The sequence below is a fragment of the Fringilla coelebs genome, assembly GCF_963513975.1.
Source record: "Fringilla coelebs genome assembly, chromosome: 6".
In the NCBI taxonomy this organism is placed as follows: Eukaryota; Metazoa; Chordata; class Aves; order Passeriformes; family Fringillidae; genus Fringilla; species Fringilla coelebs.
Genome location: NC_140034.1, coordinates 17,362,686 through 17,390,134, shown reverse-complemented (window position 1 = coordinate 17,390,134; position 27,449 = coordinate 17,362,686). Strand labels below are relative to the sequence as shown.

General features: G+C 38.5%; 1 protein-coding gene across 4 annotated transcripts in view; it reads left to right on the top strand.

The window, feature by feature from the left end:
• Positions 1-8,486: 8,486 nt before the first annotated feature.
• TDP1 (tyrosyl-DNA phosphodiesterase 1) overlaps positions 8,487-27,449 on the top strand; it is a 38,338-nt gene continuing 19,375 nt past the window's right edge. For 2 of the 4 annotated variants that reach the window (XM_084207276.1, XM_084207279.1), the window contains exons 1-13: positions 8,493-8,589; positions 9,234-9,784; positions 10,882-10,925; positions 11,555-11,610; positions 13,557-13,653; positions 14,742-14,776; positions 15,854-15,946; positions 17,427-17,597; positions 19,144-19,222; positions 21,371-21,556; positions 22,309-22,357; positions 24,237-24,303; positions 27,222-27,329. In XM_084207276.1, the coding sequence (XP_084063402.1) occupies positions 9,238-9,784; positions 10,882-10,925; positions 11,555-11,610; positions 13,557-13,653; positions 14,742-14,776; positions 15,854-15,946; positions 17,427-17,597; positions 19,144-19,222; positions 21,371-21,556; positions 22,309-22,357; positions 24,237-24,303; positions 27,222-27,329 (1,532 nt within the window). In that variant the 5' untranslated portion in view covers positions 8,493-8,589; positions 9,234-9,237. Of the gene's footprint in view, positions 8,590-9,233; positions 9,785-10,881; positions 10,926-11,554; positions 11,611-13,556; positions 13,654-14,741; positions 14,777-15,853; positions 15,947-17,426; positions 17,598-19,143; positions 19,223-21,370; positions 21,557-22,308; positions 22,358-24,236; positions 24,304-27,221; positions 27,330-27,449 lie in introns of all 4 variants that reach the window. The other 2 variants (XM_084207277.1, XM_084207278.1) reach the window with 2 other exon arrangements.

Below are 27,449 nucleotides of genomic sequence, written 5' to 3'. Positions count from 1 at the left end.
CAGCATCTCAAACAAGGCTACTGTAGACTGTATGCAGCAGATAGCAAGGCAAACAAAAGCACAGTGCTTGAAACAGTTAAGTCCTTTGAAATAACCCACTAAAAATAACACTTGAAAAGCTACTTTTAGTTCATGGCAAAAAGCTGAATGCATGCTTATCAGATCATCCCAACATCTGATCTGCCATATGTTTCACTTTCCCTCTTTTCAAGGACCATAGTCCTGTCTGAGATCAGGAAAAAAAAAAGGCAGAGGATCTGAAAATCCATCAGCTCAGAGGTTTCTGATAAAGTTTTCCCTTTTTCAGTTTGGTGATGGGACATCCTCTGCTGTTCAACAGGAATGAGAAAGAATCTCCACATCTACTTCCTAATGAGAATGAGGAAAAAAACCCCTTGTCCCTTTGGTTTACCTTCCTTGGTCTGTTATGAGAAGTAAAAAAACATCTATAGCCACAACCAAGGGAATTGGTAAAACCTGTGGCATAATTGAGTGGGGAAATATGAGTCATAGAGACATAATAAGGCAGTAACAGCAAATAGGAGAGGTGAATGGCCAGAGATTTCCTTTAACAGCTGGAGCTCCTGCTACCACAGACAGAGCTACAGTCTAGAACGCCGCAGCCCACTGAGCCCGACTTTATTCATAGTCACATCAACACCATCTTTATTAGTCTAGTACTGCTTGATTTAACTGTGCTGCATCCAGGACATCTCATCTTTTTCTTTCCTTCAGGTGTTCTATTTTGCTTAATTGCTTCAGAATTAAATTAATATTTCAAATATTAAGAAGAAAAAATCCTTATGTTACATATCAAGAGCTGTAAATATTTACTTGTTTCATTACTGTATAACTGTGCAATCTTCAATGTGCTCATAAAATTTAACAAACTTTTCAGATAATGGACCTAGAAAAATGTAAAATTAAATAAATCTCCCTGCCAAAAAAAAAAAAAAAGAGCCAGTTTAATTTTCCTCCTGAAAAATATGTACAACTAAGGTCTACTGATTATGAATAGTTTTAATTATATAAATAAAAATAAAACTCCAATAATAACCTTCAAAGTTAGAGAATAATCATGAAAACATTTCAATATAGTTAAATTTTTCTCACATATTTTCTATACTTGAGCATAATACTTCTGTTTACCTCTACTTTTTTCTTGTTACCTGCCATCTCATGTTCCTTTACACTGGAGAAAAACCTGGACTTTTCTAAGCCATTTGCATGCCATGGATAAAGATCCATGCTGCATAAACAATCTACCTGGCATCATTCCCAGAAGCCAAGTCTGAAAAAATGTATAACTCCAGCTCCAGATTCCTGTGAAACCCATAATAAAATTGAGTGTAAAACTGAATTGGTTATTCCTTCTGTATGTAAGTCTTGTACATTTATGTTTCCCTTTCTAATGATCAGAAAATTAAAGAAATTAAAATATAAATCTAATTTGTAAGCTCTGAATTGACCATGTACTCTGAAATCAAAGTAAAACATAAAAATTAACACAAAAATCTGACCCCCAAAAGTTAAGCCCTCTCCATAAAACGTGCAAAAATCTTGATGCAAAAATTCAGCAGATGCATCTTTTTTTGGAAAAGGGATCCCACTTCAGCTCAATATGTTAACACATTAATACTCTTCTCTCATAATTTCTGATATATTACTTATATTCATTTTAAACAAATTCGTTTTCTTGAGAAGATGACTGTATCCTACAGGAATTTTTCCTTTATCTGGTAACATAACAAAAGCTCTGCACGTCTTTTTCTTTTGATTCATTCATATTCTCTTCTTTCTGCAGTGGTTCAAAAGCAGAACTCCTTCAGCTCCACCTGCTGTCTCAATTTAAATCTGTGTATCAGTGTACAGATTTCCAGTGCCTTTTTGCTTACTTCTTCTTGGAAAATCATATATTAAGAACTATTATCATCTCAGTTTCCTGGATTACACAGTCTTGCTGCTTTCAACTGCTAGGTTCTGTGCATGCACCATTTCTCTAATAACAGAGGTTGCCCAAACATGCTGAACTTGCCTGCATGAGCAGCTTTCCATTCAATTGGATAACTATGGAAGCAAAATTATAAAAAAGCAGTATAAGCTTTCTATCCATTTATTCCTTCCCTTTCATAGTAACATAAGAGCCCAGAAAATTACAGTATACCATTTTCCTTTTATAGAATGACTCCTATAATAGAGTCCCTCCTATTCATTGATTTGGAGAGCTGCCGATTCATGCACTACTAGAACAGGCTGCAGAGCTATGCCAACACACAAAAAGGACATCTTAAAAATTATAAAAGCCCTTAGGTATTAACAAATCCATGATCTACCTTTTTATCTTAGTTCACTATTCCTGATTCAGACATTCATGTGCTTTTTCTCTTGGAAAAAATCCCAAACCAAACAATCTTTATTTTGTATTTGTGGCCTAAATTAAAGATTTACAAGAAAGGGTGTGGCTTAATGAGCATGTGTTCTAGCATTGTAAACAGAATCAGCTTCCATAATGCCTTCCAAACATATTGATACAAATACCTGTGGAGCCATGTGGCAAAAGGGGAGACAGAATTTAGCAAGAAAGCAACCTCAGTTTTTTGCAACTTCATTATTTATATGAATAATTTATCCAATAAGACTTGCCACATGACCTCACAAACAGAAGTTTGAGGGTAAAATGGTAATGTCAAGGACAACAAAACCCAAGCAAGACTATATAAATGAGAAGCTTATTTATTAAATTATGGTGTAGGACTCCAGTATTTTCCCAAGTTAATAATGTATCACTATCAAAAAATTCATAGAAATTTTCATCACTTACCAGCTTGAACACTTCAAGTTACTAAACACTTTTCTCTGTCATTAATCAATATAATGTTGCTATTAAGAAATGCCACTTTGAGTGGCAAGAATAAGTTCAAGCTAAACGTAACATAGAAGCACTAAAAATATTACAAAAATGTATGAAATCTCTTTAATAGCCATGGTCAGCTCATTTACAGAATCAAAGATCAGAATCATGGCACCATTTTGGTTGGAAAAGACCCTTAAGATCCTTTAGACCAACTGTTAACTCAGCACTGCCTTGTTCACCACCAAACCAGGTCCCTAAGTACAGCATCTACATGTGTGTTAAATACCTCCAGAACCTCCAGCACTTCCCCAGGCAGCCTGTCCAGACCTTTTGGTGAAGGAATTTTTCCTAATATCCAGTCTAAACCTCCTCTGGTGCAACTTGAGGACATTTCCTCTTGGACTCTTGCTGATTGTTGGGAGAAGAGACTGACCCCCACCTGGCTACAACCTCCTTTCAGGTAGTTGTAGAGAAAGCTCAGGAGGACCTTATCATTCTCTTCTCCAGGCTAAACAACCCAAGATATTCCTCCTATGCTGACTCTCCTGACCCCTTACCAGCTTTGTGATTAGGACATATTATACAACAGTAGCAACTATGGCATTTAAGTAAGAAAATATTTTATTCTAATTAAAATAAACCCACCTTTTTTTCCAAAAAAGAAGTATATATGTAGTCCTAATAGAGTTCTAATCAATATCAAAATCTCAAACTCAGTCTGTTTAAACAAAGATGCTTAACTTTATAGAAATTTGAGTTCTTTGTACACAAAGGATTTGTAACATTCAAATCTAACTTCTGGAGCATCAGCACCCACATCTGTTATTTCCTCTAAACAATGAAATTTGTGGTTTAATATTCAGATTGGAAATCATATTTACTGAAGACCAGCTGGATCAAAATTAATTTGGTAAATCTGTCTAAAATAAAAACTTCAATAAAAATATAGAAAAAACTAAGAGGAAATGCAAAAAATATTTGCATCATTTATACTTCTACAGCTTTTCTGGCACCCATCTTATTTTATGTACTATATACTTCCATTAGTGTCTTTCAGCAGGTTCTTACCTTACAACTTTTCCTGACAGGAACACTGGAGTGACACATGTTGATTAGCAAATTTCCAAGATTCACTAATACTCACTAATATTAGTGTGTCACCACTAATTTTTAGTACAAAAGCAATAAGCTAAATTACATGATGAAAACAGTAAAAAAAAAAAAGATTTTTCAGAATTGATTTAGGAGGTGACCAAGAGATCCCAGCAAAACATCTTTAAACAATGTAAGGAAGAGAAAGGAAGAAGAAATAGCCAAGTAAAGCAAAGAGGTCCACTTTGAGCTATATTTATATTATTTTTTGACACAACTGAGTGCTCATGAGTCTAAACTCTTACATCTGTGTTATCAGAGCATAAGACTGCACATAGCTGCAGCACTGAGACAGCCACCTCAGGGGTTGTGAGCAGATTGCAGAGCAACCTAAGTTTATTCCATTCTGGAGAAAGGACAAGCCAAACATGATGAGACCACTTAAGCTAAGGCTGCATGTTCTACCATGCCTGCAACACTTCCCCCATGACCATGTCAGATATATAAACAAACCAGGGAGTCCTGTCTAGAAAGCTTTGATAAGATGTGCCAGGAGAGCAGCTGGAAGCAGCCTTGAGCTCAGACTGCCCTTCTCTGCCCTGGATATCAGGGTGTCCTGCTGCTGGCATCTTGTCCAGCCAGCAGCTGTTGACCTGCTGGTGTCCTCCTGTGGAGCTACAGTGTTGGGTCAAGGAAAACACTGGATATTGGGGGCCTGGCCCCCCAGGAACACTGCAGAGAGCGGTTTTAGTTAGGTCTAAATGTAACAGTACCAGGAAGGAAACTTCAGCTTGGGAAATGACATATCTTAATGACTACAATTCCTGCAGTCCCCTTTTTATTTGGAAGATTAAATGCTAGCAGCTGTTTAGCTGAATGTTTGCTGAAATATAAGAGCATTTTAGATGACTTCAAATAATTTTGGGGAAAAGAGGAACACTGATCCAAACTGTCAGAGAATGAAAAAATAAAAGCCACATAGACATGATTCCTACAACATTGCTAGCTCCCAGAAATGACAGCATTTATATGCAGATATACATACAGTATCAGTTCAACAATGAATTTAATCTCTGGTTACATTTTTCCCAGTTATTTGCCTCAGAAGGTTTAATTTTAAACATTAAAATTACATAAAGTTCCAAATTTCTATGAATAACCACACTAAAATATTTTACTCACAATATAGCATTGTGATAACAAATTAATTAGAAAAATCAAGCGGATTAGGAATGTGATTCAAATTCTTAGAGCTCAGCTTTTCCAAAGAAGAGTTCATTCATGACATCTGGTGGGTAAAGTTAGTATTACTTTTAACTTATAGAATAAATGCAAACGTGACCAAAAAAAATGCAGCAACAATTTACTAAAAATTCAGCTGCTTGACTGCACCTGATGATGCTTAGCAATTGCCATTTCTACTCAAATACTATGTTAGTATGTAGTGCAGCTGAAAAACAATTTCACCTTAAAAAGTAATGAATGCACACTATTCCCCATGTCTTGCAAAAGCAATTGAAAGGACTCTCCTTGCCAGGGCTGTTCTTAATCATTTCCAAAAAATTAGAAGGGCTGTTCCTACAGCTTAGGATTTTGTGAATTTTGACAACAAAGCAATATGTACAATAACATGCTCAAGAACTGGATCCTAACAATCAACTTCTAGGATTGCAACATCTGCATTTGGTTCCCCTCTGGTGCACAGAGAAAGTTGTGTTTCTCAGAACCAGATTACAAACCACACACACATTGAAAGGAACACATTCAGGACCGAGTCATCAGAAAAGCAAAACATGCGGCTGTGCTACAAACCTTAGCTAATGCAGGCTAGCAGAAGCCACCAAAAAAAAAAAAAAAAAAAAGAAAAAAAGAAAAAAAAAGTATCTGTCTCCCTAGGGACCTTTTAGGGATCTTCACAACGAGCAGTAATTGGGTAAAGGGCAACAGTTGCTGGAATTGGGCCCACTTAAGGAGCTAACAAAACCACTAGATGACAGAATCAGCCCTAGAACAAAGGTTTCTTAATTAATTTTTGTGCAGCTGCACAGACCAAATGGTCACAGTAGTGCCTAAAGCCACAGCAGGTGCGACTTGGCACCTTTTCAGGAAGAAATAACTAAACCTGCATCTCCTGTCTCCCAGGAGTCCTCTACTTGTATTCTCTTTCCAAGGAGATGCCATCAGTGACTCATGCACAGAGCCTGCTCTTGTTTAAATGCCTTAAGCATGTTTTGAGTACTCCTGCTGGAAGAAACATCCAGGGAATTTGACAGAACACTTAATTTTTATATGGTAAAAATAGCTAGGAGAAGATAGATAAGGAAGAAGTTGAGCATTTTGAGATTCATAATTCAGCAGTTAGGACTCATGTTAGAAGCCTTAAGCATTTTTAGATCTGGCCACAGTTCATTGAGAAAATGTTTACCCACAGCTGAAATGCATCAGAAATTGCTACTTTCACAGTTTGCTAAAATATATATTTTTGTGGGTTTTACTCTAAATTATCATAAGCACAATTTTGTTTACAACCTTGTCAAGACAGTCCTTCTAAAATACGTGTTTAATTTTAAAATAATAATAACTAGTTGCAAGTGGTCATTAAGGGAAGATTTGCTCAAGCTGGAGAAGAAAGATGATTAAGCCTTTCTATAATTTACATATATAATATACTTTATAGTAGATTGGTCTCATTTATTGACATGGCATGAGAAAGACAGACCCATTGTGTATATTCTGAAATCTTTTGTGTTCTTCATACTCTTTTTTAATTCCCTTGTACTTACTTGAATAAAAATACGACTTCTAAAACTACATTAAGCCATACAAGATATCCTGTATTTTCCTGTAAGTATGGAAACACATTATTTCTCTCAATCTTTCTTTTCTTAAGATTTCTGTACAGCTGTAGATTTACATTTGAGAAGTCATGGCTAAAAATGTCCAACAACTACTTGAAACTAAAACCAGATATATTTTTGAGAATGCATGCTCATTATTGGGACATGTAGCAGTTTCACATTTACTGAAACCACTGAATAAAGAACTGAATGTACCACTAATAAAAACCAATAAAAAGCTCAGTAAGTAATTTACTTTATATGTCTTGTACACATGTGAAATACAATACAACCTTATACTCATCACAGTTTTCAACTGAAAAGCCAGGGGTTTAATTATTTTCTTTTGGAATAAATATGGGCAAATTAGAAAATTACTTGTAGGATTTGTAGGTATTTCTGTTTACCACACCTACAGCAATCCACTCCAATTAGTGTAGACCACTGTTCTCAACAGTGAGACATCTGTAGGCTGGATCTTCAGAACATAAAAAAAGCATATACCTTTGAGGGTTTCTACCAAAAAAGACATTACTAGACCAACTGTATTCTCTGCTTACATAGCCTCTGCTATCTTCATTGCACACTTCAAAAGCCTGCAGAAAGAAAGTGATTTGCAATAAAAACCAATAAACCTAACCTAGGATTTTTTATTTTGTCTAACTGTTGTAGGAAAAACAAAAGAAACACTTATTGACCTCTATTCATCTACTCTGTTCCAGTAAAATTGAAAATGAGCAAGTCCATTCAGTTTGGGATTTTTAGGTTAAAATAAAATTTTTCAAACCGCTACATTGTATGTGCTTACAATGAAAAAGCTTTTTGCAAACTTAAAATTCATAGTACAGACTTCTGGGAAACAAATCACATGAAACTTGCTTCTACCAGACCATACATTTTTTCTTGAAAAATGCCAGATAGTTTTAATTCTCATTAAGCCACTATACAGACAGGAACTATGAGGAGAGAGTGCAATGAAAGCATAGTCAGAAGCCATCAAATTTTCTGAGGTACTTGTAGAAAACAAAAAAGCATTTCCAGAGCCTGTACTTGGAGAAGGAACTACACACTTAACATAGGAAACCACCCAACGTTCCTGAGAGCTTTTCCCACAGAACACCTTCAGCAAGGGTTGATAATACAGCATCATATCTTACAGCAGCGAAGGGTTTATCTACAGAGCATTTCAGGGAAGACTGTTACACACAACTCTGCGGACAAGACCTGAGAAAATTACACAAACCAGCTGAATTTTCAGGAAAGCGGAACTCTTAGAAAAGAGTAGCCTGCCGTTTTCATCGCGTGGTGAACTTCCAGAATTTGTCAGCTGCAGCCACAAGCTTACAATAAATTAGAGTAACGAGAACCGAGCGCTCAGTTCACCGCAGCAGCCGAAGCGCGCTTTGATGCGGGCCGCGCTCCCCCTTTGATTAATTTCACAGCTGCTTTCCTCCTCTCCTTCCCCAAGTCCTCCCGCAGTTATCTCATTAGCGGGGCACTTCACACACAGCAATTAACACCGCGCCGAACGAACCATTATGCAAATTCCGCACCTGCCCATAACTAATATTAAGGTCCAATGAAGGCTCGTTAGAATAACCCAGCTCATTGAGACGCGCCCGCTCTGCTCTGCCGCTGCAGCCCCGGAGCCGCCGGGCCACCTCACGGCGGCCGCGCGCCACCGCCGAGGGGGCGGGGCCGCGCCGGAGAAGGCGGGCCCGGGCCCGGGCCTGGGCCTGCTCTCGCTCCTGCTCTGCATCGCGGGCGCTGCCGGGCGGGCGGCGGGGCGGTGAGCGAGTGGAGTGAGTGAGTGCTGGCGGAGGGGGTTCCGGCGGGCTGCAGGCCCCGAGTGGCTGCCGGGGCTCTTTGGTGCCGTGGCCCGCGCGGCGCCTCCCCCGGCCGCGGGCGCTGCCTTCACTTGGGCCGATGGCGGGAGCCGCGGTCGCGGCCGCACGACCCGCGGCGGCCGGGTTCTGCCGCCGGGGTTTAGGGGGGGAGGCACGGCGGAGGGGCTCGTCGGGGGCACGGGGGCGACGGAGGAAGGCCGCGGTCCCGGGGTGTTCCCGCGGGGGCTGCCGGAAAGCGCCGTCCCGGCTGGGCCCCGTGCTCCTGGATCCGCTCAGCAGAGCGCGCTGGATCGCTCAGCGGTGGGGCAATATCTGTGTCGTGCAAATCGCACCTCTGAATTTTAGAATGCTTTCCCAGAGGCATAGGGGCCCCTATTTTAGCCTGTTTTCCATGTGCGGGTTTTTTTTTTTTTGCTGCTTGCCATTTGATGGTTGCCCCCATTGCACGTGTTTCTTTGTTCCCCGGGCGCAGAAAGAAGCCGGAGCCTCTGCCAAATACCTAAGCACAGTTCTTTAGTAATGAACAAATGGGAGCTAGGAAGGGAGACAGACTTGATCATAACAAAAACGTACCATTTTTGTTTGGTGTTTTTCCATTCCTAGGAACATGCTTCAGGAGGGCGCACACGGTAAATGGACGGTATCTAGCAGTGATGAAAGTGCCGAGGAAAATTCGGACGGTGAAAAACCATGTACATCCTCACTATCGGACGCTGCATGTGGTAGAACTAGTGGACCACAATATCCATGCTCTGAAGCTAGGAAAGCTGCTTACAAGAGAAAAGCTTCCCCCGTGAAGCTCACTGACAAAAGTCTTTCTACAGAAGCACCTCCAGTAGTAAAACAGAGACCAAGCCAAGAAGGCTCAGGTTGGTGTCTTTCTAGTAGTGATGAAGAGCCTGAAGATCAGCAAAAGCATGTCCACAAAGAAACAGTGAAAGAAGAAAAACACAATGTGTCCAAAGAGCATCCTTCGAATCTTTGTAAAGATGACAAACTCTCAGAGAATCTGAAAGAAGAGGAGTATAATCTAACACCCAGTGAAGCCCAAGATATCTGGGATTTGGTGACTGGAGGCAATCCTTTCAGGTTTTTTCTCACTAAAGTCAGTGGAATTGAACAGAACTTTAATTCTGGAGCCCTGCACATAAAAGGTGAACAAGTGTCTTCTACTACAAGAGGGCTTTTGGGAGAAAGCAAGGGAATGCTTATTTTTAGTTTGCGGGTATTTTTAATTGCAGGTATTTCTTGGCGTTGCTGAGGTTTCATATTCTAAATGTGCAGGTTTGTAGAAATTGGTTCTGTTATCTGGACCTTTCTCTTTTAGAAGTATAGTGTATAAAACATTACCTGCTGATACTTTGTTTTAACTTGAGGTAGGCTGCAGAAACCCAATGTGTATTTAGCCAAGGCAAGCGAGTCATGCTGCTTCTTACTGCTGCTTTCCCTGTGAGCTAGTCTGGGGAAGACCACCTGTGGCACTTTAAGGGGTGCTTTTCTTGGGTGCATAACTCTTTGAGTATTTGTTTGTACTTGCCTTTGTGCTGCTGAGTGGTTTGGACCTTGTAATTCACTATTACTAGATTAAGTACTTCTGAAGTTCTGTGTCTACGTCTGTTTAAATTCAGCTGGGAGAGAGCTGTCCATCAGTCAAGATGGAGTGGAGTCTTTGGTGTACAATGCTGACGCCTCAGGAATGCTCTGTTGTCGTTTGATGTAAGGGGGAAGAGCTTTCTGCACCCTTAAATATTCCTGTAGTTAGAAATAAAATCTTATACATCGCAAGACAGATTCAGAAACAAGTATTAGTAAGAGAATTGTATACAGTTTCCTATGTTAATGTGATTGTACTATGGATACACATATCCCACAATCAGTCTGCAGCAGATAAATTAGCATTAGCTATGCCCTTATTGCTGCTACTCTGCCACAGTTCTTCAAGGCCACTTGATAGGGGAGAGAGTAATTTAATGTCCCTGTCTCAATATGATGTTGGACTTTTTCCTAATCAGCTTTTAAAACTTGTTTTCTGTTTTGAGAGGATTATTAATTTTTGTAAGCATATGATCCTAAATGATTCACAGGAGAGTCAATTACTTGAAATACTTGGAACAGTAAACTTGTGAATGCCTCTGTTATACCAGGTCTATGAACAATCTGGCCCTTGTGCTGTGGTAGTTATCAAGCTGTTCAAGATGCAGAATGTTTACTTGAAGTCTTTTATTTATTTATGCTTTAATATTTTTAATAGATATTTTGTCTCCTCTTTTTGGAACTCTCATATCTTCTGCCCAGGTGAGTTTCCTGTTTGTTAAACTGATTTCTCTTGCTTGTTTCACTTCATTAATCTTAAACTTGATAATCCATGCTTGTGCCATGTAGCTGATATTAAATGTTTTCAACTGTTGAACAATTCATTGAAATATAAACGCCATCCTATGTTCTGCTATAGAATTCAGATAATTATAAGACTACTTTCCTGTTTTTGAGGAAAGTGCAACTGAGAAGTGTGTATTTATGTTCATATAAATGAGGTTTTTTGAAAGAGAGAATGCCTGGCAATCTAGGAATATCTTTGTTATTGTCTAAAAGTTTTGCTATTATTCATGATATAAACACGTGGCAAAGAGATGGTCCTTGAACCTAACCTTTTACATTATGTGCATGTGAGTCTTTTTTTTTCTTGGATGGTAAATTTTATGAGCACTAATGCACACTTTTGAGAAACTTAAATTCATTCTTGAATTGTTAAAGAGGAATGAAAGAAAGGATATAAAAGTCAAAAATACACCTGTGTTTAGAATATGCTATATATGAGGTAAGTAGTAGTGTGTGATGAGCATAAAAAGCTTTTTTGCTGTAATTCATTGATATGGCTGTTTTTTTCTTTTTAATGAGTCTGTTTTCTTTTTCTTACATACAAGTTTAACTACTGTATAGATGTGGGATGGCTTGTAAGACAGTACCCTCAGGAATTCAGGTATGTTTATTTTATAAAGGTGAAATGATGACATTTCCAGGTCATTTCTGTTCATACAGGGTTATAAGTGAATGATAAACACTTTGCAGTGCAGATAATTGTTACCAATTTTATATGCACAGACTTAGTTTTCTTTCTTCTCTTATTCCACAGCTGTAGTTCTCTGGTTTCTTGACTCTTTTCTAGACTGGAAAATAGTCAGAGTTCAGGATAGCTGGTTTCTGATTGTAATTTGTTAACACGGAGGAGGTCCCACTGTGGGTCTCAGTGAGATGGCAGTAGATGACCTGTAAAGATTGAGCAAGAAGGTTTTGCTGTAGAGTTCACTGAGTCAAGAGCCAGATAATGCAGGAGAAAGGAGAGAATGTAGGAAGGGCACAAGAAAACTGTGTGGAAAGGATCAGGATGATTTCATGGAAATGATATAGTAAGTTATTATTATAGTAAGGTATTGTCATAAAAGCAGTTCTTGTTTGCTTGAAATTCCTTTCTGATAGTTGCAAACTCCTGCAGATGAAGTGAGCATATAATGTGCCTTTTTTTTTTCTTTCATTTTGCTGGAAGTGCAGTAGATCCAGAGTTCACAGAATCACAGAGTGGGTAAGGTTGGAAGGGACCACTTTGGGTTGAGCAGCACACCATTCCTTGTGGGATCCTCTACTACATGTGTCAGAAAGCTGTTATCAATGCTTTCAAGGAACTTCTGTACTGTTTATGCTTTGCTGTGTTGCTTCTCCAGCACACATCAGGGTAGTTAGTCCCCTGCAAGAACCTGGGTCTGAGGCTGCTTGTACTGCTGCTGTAGAAGGCCTCATCCACTTAGCCCTGCTGATCAGATGGCAGGCAGCAAACACCAACAACAGTGTCACTCTTAACTCATCTGCTTTTTTATCCTAACCCCTAAGATTTTAATTGATATGTTCCAAGTGTTGCCTCATGTGGAGGGCAACTCCACTACTGCACCTTCCTGTCTTCCCTAACAGCATGTAGCCCTTCATGGCAATATTCCAGTTGTGTGGGGTATCCCACCATGTCTCTGTAATTGCAGTGGGATCAAAGCCCTGTGACTGCACACAGCTTTCCAGTTCCTCCTGTTTGTTCCCTGTACTATGGTATGCTGGTGCTTTATAGAAGTATTTGAGTGTGCCAGTATCCCAGTGGGGGTGCAAAGGGATGCCCTGTAGTCCTGTCTTGTAGTTATGTATTTAACTGCTTGTACTCTGTGCAGTTATCTCCATCCTGTCCCATCATTCCCTGTAACAGGCAGGAGAGAAGAGAATACAACTTGTGCTCCAGTTGTCTTGACCAGTTGTCCCAAGGTCCTGAGGTCCCTCTTGCTTGTCTGCAGTCTTGTTGGGACTTTGTTGGTTCTCATTTGAAAAACCCATAATAATCAGTGGGCTGAGTTTTCTTGGTGGTCTAGTCTCTTACCTGGACCCCAGGGAGGCAACACACCTCCTTATGGATTAGATCTGGTTGGCAGGACCAGAAGTTTAGTTTTAGGAAGTGAACACCAAATTACTGCCAGAATAGACTTCCTCCCTTTCCTAATCAATCTTCCACCTTCTCTGTAGATAATAATTACAAAATTGTCTTAGGTCCACATTGTGTATATCAGTGCTTTTGAGAGCTTACATTTGTTTTGAGCTCTAGGGAAAGAGTTTCTTTCATGATCTTGTATTAAGAGTTTTTATTTTGGTGCCTGCTTTACTCCACACTTCCTGTTTCCCCTTTTTTTTTCTGTTACAATTTCCAGTGTCTATTCTTTAGAAGTTCTATTGTAGTTACTGCTATTTTGAGTTAGTTAATAAGGTATATTGATTTCAGTGCCATCTTTCTGCTGGGCTGTCAGATTTAGGGGCCAGATATCGTAGGTACATGAAGGAATGGTTTAGGCTAATTGCTGATTCAGCTGATGTTTTAATGGTGATCTCCTTTTGTTTAAGGAAGAAGCCATTGCTGATAGTTCACGGTGAGAAGAGAGAATCCAAAGCTGAACTAATTGCACAAGCACGGCCTTATGAGAATATTAGCTTTTGTCAGGTAATTAACATTTGTATCATCCTTTGGTTGAAGTTAAGCCATATCTTACACTCAGAATCTTGTTACTGATGAAAAGACACCTTAGGTGGCAAGTTTTTTGTTACACTTTGAGGAATATCCATACCAGGCCCATAGGAACATGGTAACAGTGATCTTGGTCAGATGTGATTATGGTAGGCTTCACCCACAAAAGTTTGTACAGAACAGCTGCCCACAGAAATGTCACAGGGCTCACAGAAGAGCTGCTCACCTTTTCCACTAACATGTTGCATTCAAATTCTTACAGTGGCTGAAAAGGAAGCATTATTTTTGTGTAAAGCACAGAACTTAGTCCTAGTGTTGCTATAATCTTAAATCTCATCAGAGTTATTATTTCCCAAACATGTGTTACACAAGAAAACGCTGATACAAATAATCTCTGTAATACTGTTAAAATTGCTGTGAGCACGCTTCCTGGCACATGCCATTTTATTTCTGATGTTCTGTTCATTGTTTTGCTGTCCCTAACTGGTAAAGCCATTGGCTTCATCCTGGGAGAGGGTGTGGCTATGGCAACTTGCCAGTGTTTCAGGATTTTGCCAGGTGAAATATATTAATGATCACGGGGACACTGTGCTCTTTGTTATGAGGAGAATGATCGTAGAATTTTGTTCTCTTTGAAACTGTCTGGTAATCCTGAGTTTCCTGTGAATGTGGACCCAGTACTGCATGTGTGTCCTCACTGGTATTCAACAGTGGGGAAGCATGCCCTCCCTTGACCTGTTGGCAGCACTCCTTCTAATGCAGGCCAGGACCCTGTTAGTCATCTTTCATGCAAGGGCACATTGCTGGCTTCTGTTCCTTGTCCAGTAGGAGCCTTGAGTTATTTTCTGCCGACTGTTTCTGAAGATGCTACTAGTAAGAAAGGCACAAATTCTGGACCAGTTTCAGCATTATCATTTAAAATCTAGCTTGTGGAAAGTGCATTAGAATTATGGAGAAGGAAGATAATGTATTTTGTGATCTGTCCACTAGAGAGCAGTAAAATTAAACAAAATAATAAGCAATGCACAATAGCAATTTTTGATTATCAACTTTTAATTTTGTAGGCTAAACTGGATATTGCTTTTGGAACTCACCATACGTAAGTAACACCACGAAGCAGAAATGTCTGAAGCAAAACTGAGTTTCATAGAAGTTGTTGAGTCTTAAAGCTTCCATAGGCATCTTCTGTTTAGAGATGACAGGATTGTTTTAGTTTAATGAGACAAATTAGCTATTAAGTAGATATGAAATGTGCAAGTTAAACAGTTGAACTGTTCTAAGACAGGTGGACTGCAGGTCTTGGCTCTTAACTCGTGCCTTATTACCAAAACTGTAATGGAAACTTCATCAGTCATAGGCAGAACTGACACAACACTGATTTACTGACATAGTTTTCAGTTCATATGGAGAATCTGAAAATAACTAGAGAATCTGGGGTCTTCTCAAGAAAAAAAACTTGAATTGGATATAATGGGAGTGTTTCAAAGTGAATTTTGTAGATGGAAATCTAGAGAAAAGAACAGATCTTATGTTTTAGCAAAGATCATTTGAGTTCAGTTTGGGTTTCAGATCTCATCCTTTGGGATCACATGGATATGCTGCCTTTACACAGCTAATGAAAACCTGGATATGAAAATCTGAGCAATTTTTTTACAAAAGGTTCAGATGTGTATGTTTACCTCAGTTACTAGTTTTAAAATTCCTTTGCTGTAGCTTAAGAGTTATGATGAGTAGCTTTTTTGCCATCACAATGGCTAGCTGTATACATACCCACTTTTAAGGTAAAGGTTCATGAGGAAGTAACTAGGTTTTTAATAAATTCAGTTTTAAGTAAAGGCTTTTGAGTGTTCCTTAGTTCTTTTTCTGACTATCCGCGAAGAGATAAGTGTCTAAAGAGCTGTGCAAATATAGGAAGTGTTCTGCAAATATTCACTTTGTTGTGGGTAATTAGTTGCATGAAATGTTAAACTGTACTCTGGAATAAAATATATGGGGATAGTCTAATGACTGCCACGTGAGCCTGGCATGCACATGGATTGAAGTCTTAAGTGCTTGCATGATGCAGAACATATTTTTGAAAATAATTACCTTGGAGCCTTTTAATGAATTACTAATTTATCTCCTACTCTCAATGTACTTGAAATAAATGAAGAGTTATAAATCTTTTTTTTTAAAGGAAAATGATGTTGTTGCTGTATGAAGAAGGTCTTCGAGTTGTGATACATACATCCAATCTTATTGCTGATGATTGGTACCAGAAAACTCAGGGGTAAGCAACAATCCCTAGCAGGTGAATGCTTAATAATTTCCATAGGTATTTGCTTCTGCTGGAGATGGGATATTAGGTGATCTAGTGTTGCAAGCCTTACACTCTTAAGATAGAGGTATTCTAAAACAAAAATTTTAAAAATTTGACTTAGAGTGCTGGTAGTTGTCTGGGTTTGAACTTTTCTTGCTTTCTCCTGTAAATAAAACTATTTTCTGAGTTGGCTGATTGATTTTAAGCTATCTGACCGATACAAAATTTTATCATGCTGTGCTGTCTCTTTATGAAAAAACTTCATAGCTATGAAGTACCATTTATATAGATCTGAAGCAGCTATTTAAAAATTGTCCTAATACTGCAAGAATACTGTGGATGTGCAAGTGTTCTGATTTTGTTGTGACTGTATCTAGAATGTACTCTGATAATTGTTGGGCATTATTGGCTCTGTAATACAGTAGATGACCTAGTATTCACCCAGTATCCTTTCCTGGGAAGCAATTTTTTTCCTGTCTTATTTTTTAGTAGAAGTATTTAAACTGACTAGATTAGGACATGGTTTTGTTGAGAGCACAAAAAACAGGACGAAGTGGCATGTTCATGTAAGGGTCCTCAAACTCTTCAGTTTTTTAGCTATTTTTATGGGAGCATTTTTTAGTTAGATGATCACAATAAGTCAGGGTATAAAATTTCTTCAAGCTAATTGCTTTTCAGAGGTTACTGTCGCTTTGACATCCATTTTGCTGCCATTAAATATGGCAGAGTTTTGAGACTTTACTTGTCTGAGACAAGCTCTTTGAGTGGCAAAAATAGGCAGTGATTTTTTTGCCTTTAAATCTTATGGGTGGCTTTAGTATCTTATGGCAGTTAGCTTTTCAGAAAGCTAAGAAGGCATGGAAATACCTACTGGGACACTTAACAAGTTCCCATACTTGTCAAATATGAGAAATAGTTTTCTTTTTTAGCTTTTGCATACTGCAGTGTTATGCAGGATCACAATATGGTGGTTCTGAATTTCAAAGGGTAGTATCAACACATTGTGAAGTTGAAAATGCAGAATCTTTGGTTTCCATGGCTGCAGTAATGTGTGAGTGGAAAGAAATGCTAAATGTTTTCCCTGGTGGTGCCCATCCTGTTTTACTCTGATGGAGGTTCTTGAGAGGCAACCTATTATTGGGCTACTCTTCACACACATAAACCTTTCAGATGCTTTAATTGGTGGTTTTCTAGGCAGTTGCACAAACCAGTAGTTTAGAAGAACATATTGCAGTGTTCTATTCCTGGAGAAAATGTTGATGGAAGGACTTATGGTTGTTAAGGATGAGCCTGACCAGTTAGTACAGACATTTTTAATTATCACAATGAATCTGTCAAGTATTTGTTTAAGACCTTCAGATGTGTTTTACTCCTGTACTAAACCCATGTGTTATTAATGCTTGGTGTGCTTATTTATATGGCTGATTTTTTCTCTTTTTTTTCTTTTAAGAATATGGTTAAGCCCTTTATATCCAAGACTACCTAAGGGAGCATCTGGTACTGCTGGTGAATCTGCAACTAATTTTAAATCTGACCTAATAAGTTACTTGGCAGCTTACAATTCTCCTGCACTCAAGGAATGGATAGATCTGATTCAAGAACATGATTTATCAGAAACAAGGTATATATAATCTTAAGGTTTTTGTGAGTTGCACTATGGGTTTTTTCTTTTTTTTTCTAGAAATTAAATATCTGTGTTAGGATCTGTTATGTTAGACCTTGTGCTTATTTTGTAAGGTTATCTTATTTCAGGTTTGAGTGTTCAAATCTGACTGTGGTTTTAAAAAATTTCTCTTACGTAGATTATGTCAAATAGACCAACTTCTAGTTTTATAAGCATGCATTTTAAAAGAAGAAAGAAAGGTGCACCAGCATCAACTTTACATAAGGTAAAAAGCTATAAAGTAATAAGGATTTGGTTTCATTTGAGCCAGTCTGGCTCGAGTATTTACTCCAGTAATATTACCAGTGGAAAAAAAACCTGTGTTATGTAGGGTTTGTTGTGTAAGAGAGAGCATATAAGTAAAGGTTACTGGAATGAGGATTTAGTTCAGAATAGGCTTCTCTTTGTAAGGCAGAGTTTAATCAACATACATATTTATACAATTTTGGATTGGTTTTGGTGGGCAATGTTGTGCCTAACTGGTCTTGGAATAGTCTTCTCTATTATCACATGGCTGATATTACTTAAAAATAATTCATTATGCTTAATTTACATCTAATAAGTAGTTGTACTTAAATATGAGCATTTACTTCAGAAAGTGTAAATCTCCTTGGCAACTTAATTGCTGTTTTATAATCTGAACAAAAATTGTTGAAAAGAAATGCTGAAAATGGTCACATACTGCGGTGGTAATAGAGACTGAAACCTTGTCTAGTTTATACATTAGAAAGTGCTTTTATCTTTACACAGAGTCTTTAAAGATTGGAGAGAGTAAAAAAGAAAAATGTACTTTATAATCAGGTGAGCTAACAGCTGCTCTGATTGCATTGATCATCAGCATGAGTTTAAACAGATGAGTTGAGCCCTAGCTGATAGGAATTTATGCATGTGATAAGAAAGTCACTTGTTGGGATAAGGATTGCCATTTGATGTGCTGTAGGGGGTATTCAGTCATGAAAAAAGTCAGGCATGAGATGTATGCAGTAGCGATCAGCTTCTTAAAGCATCTCTTTGTTGTGACCTTAGGCAGGTCTCTTCCCTGTTTTCAGAGAAAAGTCAAATAGGTGACTAAACCATTATTAGGAAGTGTTGAAAAAGCTGTTAGATGCCCAAATGAAAACTCATACCTGAATCTGCTGATTTGGATGTAGCAGTAGATTGGCTTTACTCAAAATTACGTGCCCAGTTATGTGCCAAACCAGCTGTTTGTGTGTATTGCTAGCATCATCTCTCTCCTGCATTTTTGCATACTGAAAAAGATCTAGTTCTTGTCTCTGCTGTAGAGCAGCCTGGTGATGTATGACAGCCATACAGGAGGCTGATAATAAATTATACAGCTGAAAATCCACTTTTCTTTGTATTATAAATCCCATGCGAGACATTAAATATTTCTGGTTGCATTTGAGTGCTCAATCTTGCTGGTAAGTTTTACTTAAATATCTTGCTACTTTAAAACCAAAGCACTTGAGATCTACAAAAATCTGTTGGTTTTTTCTATTTTTAGAGTGTTTCTGCTTGGTTCTACTCCTGGACGATATCAAGGAAGTGATAAAGAAAAGTGGGGCCATCTTAGGCTCAGAAAGGTACCAAAACTGTAATCTTTATTGTTAATATCCTTTAAAATGTAAACAGAATTTTGGACTGAATTCTTCAGTTCCTTCCAGTTTTTCCAGCTGTCATCATCAGTCTTTTAATACATTGTTACAGTTAAAGTTAGCAATAACATATATAAGCTTGCAACTTAGAATTTAACTTAATCTGTCTACTGGTGAAAAATACAATAAAAAATGCGTTTATAAGTACATTAGCAATAAAAAAAGACTAACAAGAATCTCCATCATTTATTGGATGCAGGGAGAGACATAGTAACAAAGGATGAGGCAAAGGCTGAGGTGCTTGATGCTTTCTTTGCCTCTGTCTTCAACAGCAGGACCTGTACTCCATGTGTTCAGCTCCCCAAGCTGGAAGACAGGGACAGAGAGTGCAGTGAAACCCCCGTAACTCAAGGGGACCTGATCAATGACCTGCTGCAACACTGAAATGTACACAAGTCCATGGGACCAAATGGGATCCACTGAGGGAGCTGGAGAAGTGCTCATTGAGCCACTTGCTATCATTTATCAGCTGTTCTGGCTAACTGAGGAGATCCCACTTGATTGGATACTCAGGTCATTAGGCCCAATCAGCACGAGTATGAAAGGCAGGTCCTGCTTGGCTAACCTGATGTCCTTCTGTGACAGCCTAGTGGGTCAGAGAGAGGCTGTGGATGTTGTCTACATGATCACTCGGTAAATCTTTCATACAGAATTCCCCTGGAGAAACTGGCTGCTCCTGGTCTGAATGGTTGCACTCATTGCTGGGTAGAAAATGAGTTCATGGCAGATCTCAGTGAGTGGTGAATGGAATTACACCCAGCTGGGAGACAGTCACAAGTGGTGTTCCCCTGGGCTCCTTATTGAGCCCACCAAGTTGGAGGGGAGCCTTGATCTGCTGGAGGGTAGGAAGGTTCTACAGAGGGATCTGACAGGCTGGATCGATGAGTGGAGACCATCTGTGTGAGATTCTACAAGACCATGTGCCAGGTTCTGTATTTGAGTCACAGCAACCCCATGGAGCACGACAGGCTGGGGGCAGAGTGGCTGTAAAGCTGCCTGGTGGAAAAGGACCTGGGCGTGCTAGGAGACAACAGGCGGACACGAGCCAGTGTGTGGCCAAAAAGGCCAGTGGCATCCTGGGCAGTGTCAGCAACAGTGTGGCCAGCTGGACCAGGACAGGGATTTTCCCCTGTACTGAGCACTGGTGAGGCCATACCTCGAGTGCTGTGTTTTGGGCCTCTTATGACAAGAAAGACATTGAAGTCTTGGAGTGTGTCTGGAGAAGGGCAGCAGAGCTGCTGAAGGGTCTGGACCAGGGTGCTGATGAGAAGCAGTTCAGGGAGTTGGAGGTGTTCAGCCTGGAGAAAAAAGATCTCAGGAAGACCTTATTGCTCTCTACAGCTACTTGAAAGGAAGTTGTGGTTGTAGCTGAGGGGTTTGGTTTCTTCTCTCCAGTAACAAGTGATAGGACAAGAGGAAATGGCCTCAAGTTGTGTCAGGGTAGATAAAGTTTGGATATTAAGAAAAATTCCTTCAAAGTCTGTCATGTATTGGAACAGGCTGCCCCGGGAAGTGTTGGGAGTCACCATCCTTGAAGATATTTAACAGATGTATAGGTGTGGGACTTAGGGATACGGTTAGGGGTGAATATTGACAGTATTATGTTAAGAGTTGAAAAGGATCATTTCAGTTTTCTCTTCAATTGTTCTCTTTTCCCCTCTTATTGTAGACTTCTATTGTAGCTGGGTGTCATGGCTTTAGGATACAAGAGGAATTTTATGGCCAACAACCACCAAATATGAAAAATATTTAGTTGTTTTATTTGTTGGAACTTCTGAAGCTAATGTTTCTTGTTTTTAGAAAGAGCTGTTAACATTCTTTTCACCCATTATTTAATGGTTGGTTTTGATGCTTTTGGATAAAATTTGTGATGTTTAATCTTCTCTTGAAGTGAGTTTATTTGGAAAGCCTGATGATTTTTTTTTAATTGCAAACTTAAATATGTCATATGAATGTTAATCTCCCTCATTATCAGCAGTAAATGATAGAGGATTTATTATATCAAAAGTGATATCAAACTGATGAAGGTATTCTGTGTGTGTTGAGGTCTAACAGTGTTTTAATTCCCCTCACCAGCTTCTGAAGGAGCATGCTGTGTCAATACCAGCACAGGAATCCTGGCCTCTTGTTGGACAGTTCTCAAGCATTGGTTCAATGGGAGCTGATGGGTCCAAGTGGCTGTGCTCAGAGTTCCAGGAGAGCCTGGTGGCTGCAGGAAGCAGTGTGACAACTTTCCGTAAATGTGATGTCCCAATTCATTTGGTATGTCTTTTAGATGCTGGTGACCTTTATTTAACACTTAATCATTTGTTTTGGAAATCTTAGTCATTGTTTTGCTTTTAACTTTTGGAAGACAGTAATGGAGTTTTTATCATGAAATTATATATATGCCACTTAAAGCTATTTAGTTGTGTGTGGTTTGCTATAAAAGTGTACCATAATTTCCATCTGCATGACAGTAAATTTATATCATCTCATCAAAATTACCTTCTCATTCTACAGCTCATCTTCCATTGGGTTTTGTAGATGCAGCTGTTTTTCCTGCTGAGATGTAGCTGAATCCTTAGTCATTAATACCTTTGGTTATGAGCAGAATTAAGGGGAGAAGTAGAAAAGTTTGTGGCAGGAATTTGTTAAATTAAGGAAAAATGATGGTCAAACTATGCTTTTACCATGTGCTAATTGCCCCTGCATACTCATATCTTGTATTTGAGGTGTGAGACTAAAATATTATCAAATAATATTAAGAACTAGCTTTGGCTGCTGTGGAAGTGGCTGAAGCAGTATTACTTGAGACTTGCTAGCTAATTTTGGTCACTCTGTAAGAGTGGTAAACTTTCTGTGTTATTTGCACAATTGTGGTTGTAGGCTGCAGTGTAAATTTATTACTTGAAAAAAATGAAGCTTTTAAAATTTATTTTTTCTCAAGTTTTCTTTTAAATGTTTGTTCGAAAATTAACAGCTTGTCTATTCAGAGCTGTATTAAAGTTACTTTTTGTTCTACCTCCATGAAGGTTTATCCTACTGTGAACAATGTGAGGCAAAGTCTAGAAGGCTATCCTGGTAAGCAGATGAATCCCTATTTATTTGCTTTTCGTGGTCATAATGTCCTGCAAAATTACTTCAGTGGTTTATGTTAGATGAAGTTCTCATCTTGCTGATAATGTGACAGAATAGGTGGCAGTAGAATCTTACTGCTTTTGCTGGAGCTCTGATTGAATAGATAAGGTTTTGTGGGCATTGGTTTGTAACATTTGTCTGTCCTAGCCATGTTCATATGTCACTGTATAGGAAAACAACAGCTCCTGCCCACTGCTCTTACTCCAGTCATGATTTCATTTTGGCAGAAAATTCAGGTTTGAACCTGTTAAGTTCTCCTTCTGTTTTGATTGCAATGTCATTTTGCACATCAGATACAATGGAGGCTAAGGTGTTATTGGTCCTTCTTTTTTTGATATTGTAATATACAACTCTTCTGTTCATTATTCCCATGTTTATTTTCACTGTCATATTTGTAAAAGCATAGCCCCAGCCAACCTGAAACAGGAACAGGTACTGTAGTATTCTGATACAGGGAAGCTTCTATTACTCAAAAACAAGTCTTCAAAAGGTCAAGGCAATTGGATTCATGAGATTCATGAGTACTGAAAGAAAAGAATTCTTTCCTATCTGTAGCAAGGGTAAGAAGAAGGATCTGGGGACCCATAGGCCTGCCCACCTCACCTTGATCCCTAGGAAGGTAATGGAACAAGGAATCCTGGAAATATTTCCAAACATATGATGGAAAAAAGAAGGTGACTCAGAGTAGTCAGCATAGATTTTTAAAGGAGAAATTATGCCTAATCAACCTGATGTCTTTCTATGATAAGTGATTTGATGTATGAGGGAGTGCCCCTAGATATTGTTTCGCTTACCTGTGTCTTTAAAGACCGTTATCCCTAACATCTTTACAGTGATGTGATTAAGTACAGGCTGGATGAGTGGAAAGTGGGGCAGATTGGAAACTGGCTGAGCTGCCAGGCTTCAGAAGCTGTGAGCGTTGGCAGCAGGAGATCAGCCACTAGTGGTGGCATGCCTTTTTACATTGTCAGTGGGAAAGAAAAGAGGGTGTGGGGGAAGAAGAAGTGTTCTGAAGGTTATTCTGATTTCTTATTATTTTTCTTTTAATTCTATTAACAAAGTTTTCTTTATACCCTTTAAAGTTTGAGCCCGCTTTGCTCTCTTCCTAGTCCTTATCTCACAGCAGCAAATGAGTAAATAATTCTAGTGGGTGAGACCCAGTACACTTGGTGAATTACATGACTGTGTTGTTGCAAATGAGCAGTTCTGTAGACTCCTGCAGTTAGTGCATTCCTGAGAGCAGTAAAGCTTTTGTAATGAGTTCTTTTGGTGTCTTCTAGGACATGTTGAATATGGTAGGCTTTGCATCATGCTTTTACTACACAACACTAATGTAATTCAGTATGCCTGGCTGATTCTTCTTAAATCCATTTCAAGAAATCACAATGTGCATTAGCCAAAGGCCAAATCAATACAAATATAATTTCATCATAGAAGTTCTTTTTAAAATAACATTGTTTGGGATTTGGAAGGTTTATTCTTTCTTCTGAAAGCTGCTTGATTTACTTCCTCTAGTTCGTATAGGTAGTGATTCCAATCTGTTGATATCAAGTAGTATGATATAAAAAAACTACCCATAGTTCTCCTTATATACAGCTTCTGATTTTTCTAGTGTAAATGTGCTGTGTCATGTTTAGCAACTTGCTAAATTATAAGAATGGAAAGGACCCCAGCAAGTGTATACCCTTTTATACTATTGGAGCACTTAATTTCTCAAAAGTAACTCATGAGAGTAGGACAGATAGCTTATTCCCTGAGATGCTTGCTGCTTTTAGAATGTCTTTCAAAAAATAAATGTACATGTTCTGGTTTTTTCCTTAAGCTGGTGGCTCACTTCCGTACAGTATACAGACAGCACAGAAACAGCTGTGGTTGCATTCCTATTTTCAGTAAGTAGAACCCAATTCTTTGGGTTTTTTTTTTTTTATTTCAGGCTGTATGCTTAAAGTTACAGTGCTGTAATGTTTGAGTGTTAAAAGCAAATAAATGGAAGTGGTTACAAGCATGTCATTCCTAAACTCCTTAAAATAAAGGCCATTAGTTCCTTATCTTCTGTGTCTTATATCCAACAGTTGGTAGAAAACATGCTGTTTACCTATAAAAATTATGTGGGATAATGTTGCTACTGGATTTTTAGGTTTCTGTAAACTTTTCTATAGTGTTTCCTTCTCTGAACAGGAATAATGTTACTTCTTTTTATTTTTAACTTCCAGTTGTATTTCACTTCCCCACTCGTGCCTCTGTATTAATGGGATTTCAACTGAGCCACAACAGGACTAGAAAGGCTTTTCTTGGTGGTTGCTTTATTTTTTTTTCTTCTAAGTACAGCAGTCCTGCAAAAATTCTCAGTCCCTTGTGGCAATATCTTTTGTTAAAGATGCCTGACATTTTCTATTAAGAATTTCTATTTCTATGTGCTACTAGTTGTGCCAAATTCTAACAGTCTGACACATTCCATGCCAGATGTCTCCCTCAGGCTGAATCGTTAAAAACTTATGCATGTTTAGAAAACAATGGGAAAAGTTGTTTTGCAAAGATTAAAAAAAATTAATAGAACTTGTAACCTCTTACAAGACCACAACTTCCCATTCCTTTCATCAGAAACGTTTAACTCTTCTGGACAGAAGTTGCTCTGGTAAGAAAATTTACTTAGTAAGATTGTGTTCAGTTGGGTGTATATTCAGGGGACTGAAACACAATTGCTTGTGGCAGAGAGCATCCTCCATTCTAGAGTGAAGGTGATTGCTGTCATGAACCTTGCTGGTCAATGTCTAAGGAATGGAACTCAGGCAGAAAGCATGTGAGGCTTTGTCTCCTGCCTTTTAACTGTGTCCTTTGAACACATTCAGCAAAGGAAGAAAGCTGCAATCAACTTGTTCAAGATTGTTCAGTCGTGATTCAAAAGAAAAAAAAATCATAAATCTGGGGGTGTTTGTGCAGTCTTAATTTGGTTTCTGTAGTCATACCTCATGAGAATCTTAATAGAAAAAAAGATGTAACCTTTTTTCAGTTAGTCTCTTATTTAGTACCCAGAATGTTACTTAATAATGATATAATTCATTGATTTATTCCTTTTCAATGTGAAAATGCCCACATAGCTGTCTCCTTGGACATACAGGAACCTGCTCTGGCTGCAAAAGGGCTGTTTCAAGTTCATCTGTGGAATTGGCTGCAGATGGCAGTGGCCCTGCATAATTGCTCTGTAGTGACTACCCAGATGCAGGCCCTTACCCTGCCATAATGCAGGACAGTAGCCCTTGAGCAGAGCCTGCATGTAAACTCTTACCATAGGGCAGGAGAATGCACCTTTTTATCTGTGGAACCTGGGATACACAGAAAACAGCAGGTTTCACTAGATGTAAGTGCAAGATGAGCTGTTTGAAAGACTTCCTATAATGCAAATCTTTGGGCAGTAGAGGGATTAGAGGAATTTAGAAAATTCTTCTTGAAACTGGAAAATAATATGAAACCAGCAGGAGATTAGGGATTCTACCAAAGCTGCAAGGAAAAAAAAAAAAGTCTTTTATGCTTACAGTAAAGGAAAATGAATAGCTCCTTTTTGCAAGTAGGAAGAGATTAATTGCATTGGAAGATGATGTCCTGCAGCCTCTCAACTGAAGAGGCAGGATGTCTTCCTCAGGCACGTGACTTTTTATAATCTCTGTGGGCTATTTTTCTCTCTTCTGCCAGTTGAGTCTGTTTAACCTATGATACAGCTCAGAACTTTAATTTTTCAAAAAAATAGTGTGACTAAACTTAATGTTGCTTTTACATTTCTGGTTGCAGCAAATGATGACTAGACTGCTTTGTTAGATTAGCTACTGTGTAAACAGAGCAATTTGCAGAGTTTTCTCTCTGGTATTATTGCTTGCTTTTCCTTCCAGTATTACTAATTTATGAGGACAGATTTGCAATTATTAATAATTGCTGCTTTCAAAACATTTGATCAGCTTTAATGGTAGATAAAGTATTGTAGTTTAACATTCCTTTTAGTTGATTGGCTTTTAATACAGTGTGCCTTATGTTTGTGCAGTTAGTCAAATATTTATTTTCATAGAGTGGAAGAAGTTGGTTTGACAAGAGTTTGACATATGGCTGACAAGTCCACATGATTGTTGTATTAGAGCTTTGCATGTTCTTTAGATTTATAAAGTTTTGAATAAGTTTTGAGTTTTTCAGAGTTAATTGATTCTTTTTGATATGCGTATTAGAATAGAATGCTGAGTTAGGGAAGCAGGATTGTGACATCTGAAACCAGAGTCTTCCTTCACATCTGGGGAAAGAAATGTCTCTGGGTGAAGGAAGGTGTGTTAAGAAGCTTTCTTCCTGAATTTGGGTGAGGGCTAACAGCTGTGAACATGTAAAGTGCTTCTTAATGCTGTAACTACATACTTTCAGTTATCTACATATATTTACTGCTTGCTTACACTTTAGTACTGTGACATTGATGCTGAATCAGTCCAGCAATGGCTTGTTATTTTAATCTAGTTTTTTTAATATGCACATTTAGTTCCTTGAGTGCTATCTGGAACAGAGAAATGGAAAAAACTTGTTAGGAGAACCTGACACACTGAGGAGAATATCTCTCTGGGCTGGTTCTAAGGAAAAAAAACCCTTGCCCTTCTGACTTCTAGTAGAATTGCTAACAGTTCAGTTAAATGTGGTATTTTAAGATTATCTCTAGGAGAACTAAGTGTTGAGTATGACAAGTGTAAGTAATGTTCCTGAAATCATGGCACTGTCGTATGGTATCTTTTAGACCTGAAAATAAAACCATATATGAAAAGAATTCCTTTTGCTTTTCTAGCAAATGGTCAGCAGAAGTCACGGGTCGAACTCATGCTATACCTCACATTAAGACTTACATGAGACTCTCTCCTGACTTCCAGAAGATTGCTTGGTTCTTGGTAACAAGGTAAATATCTAACCAGTACATCTCTCACTTAAGAACTTTGTATATGGGGTTTTTTTGTCAGCTGCAGGCCCAGGTGAGTTACTTCCATAACCCACATAATACTTCAATTAGTGATACGAA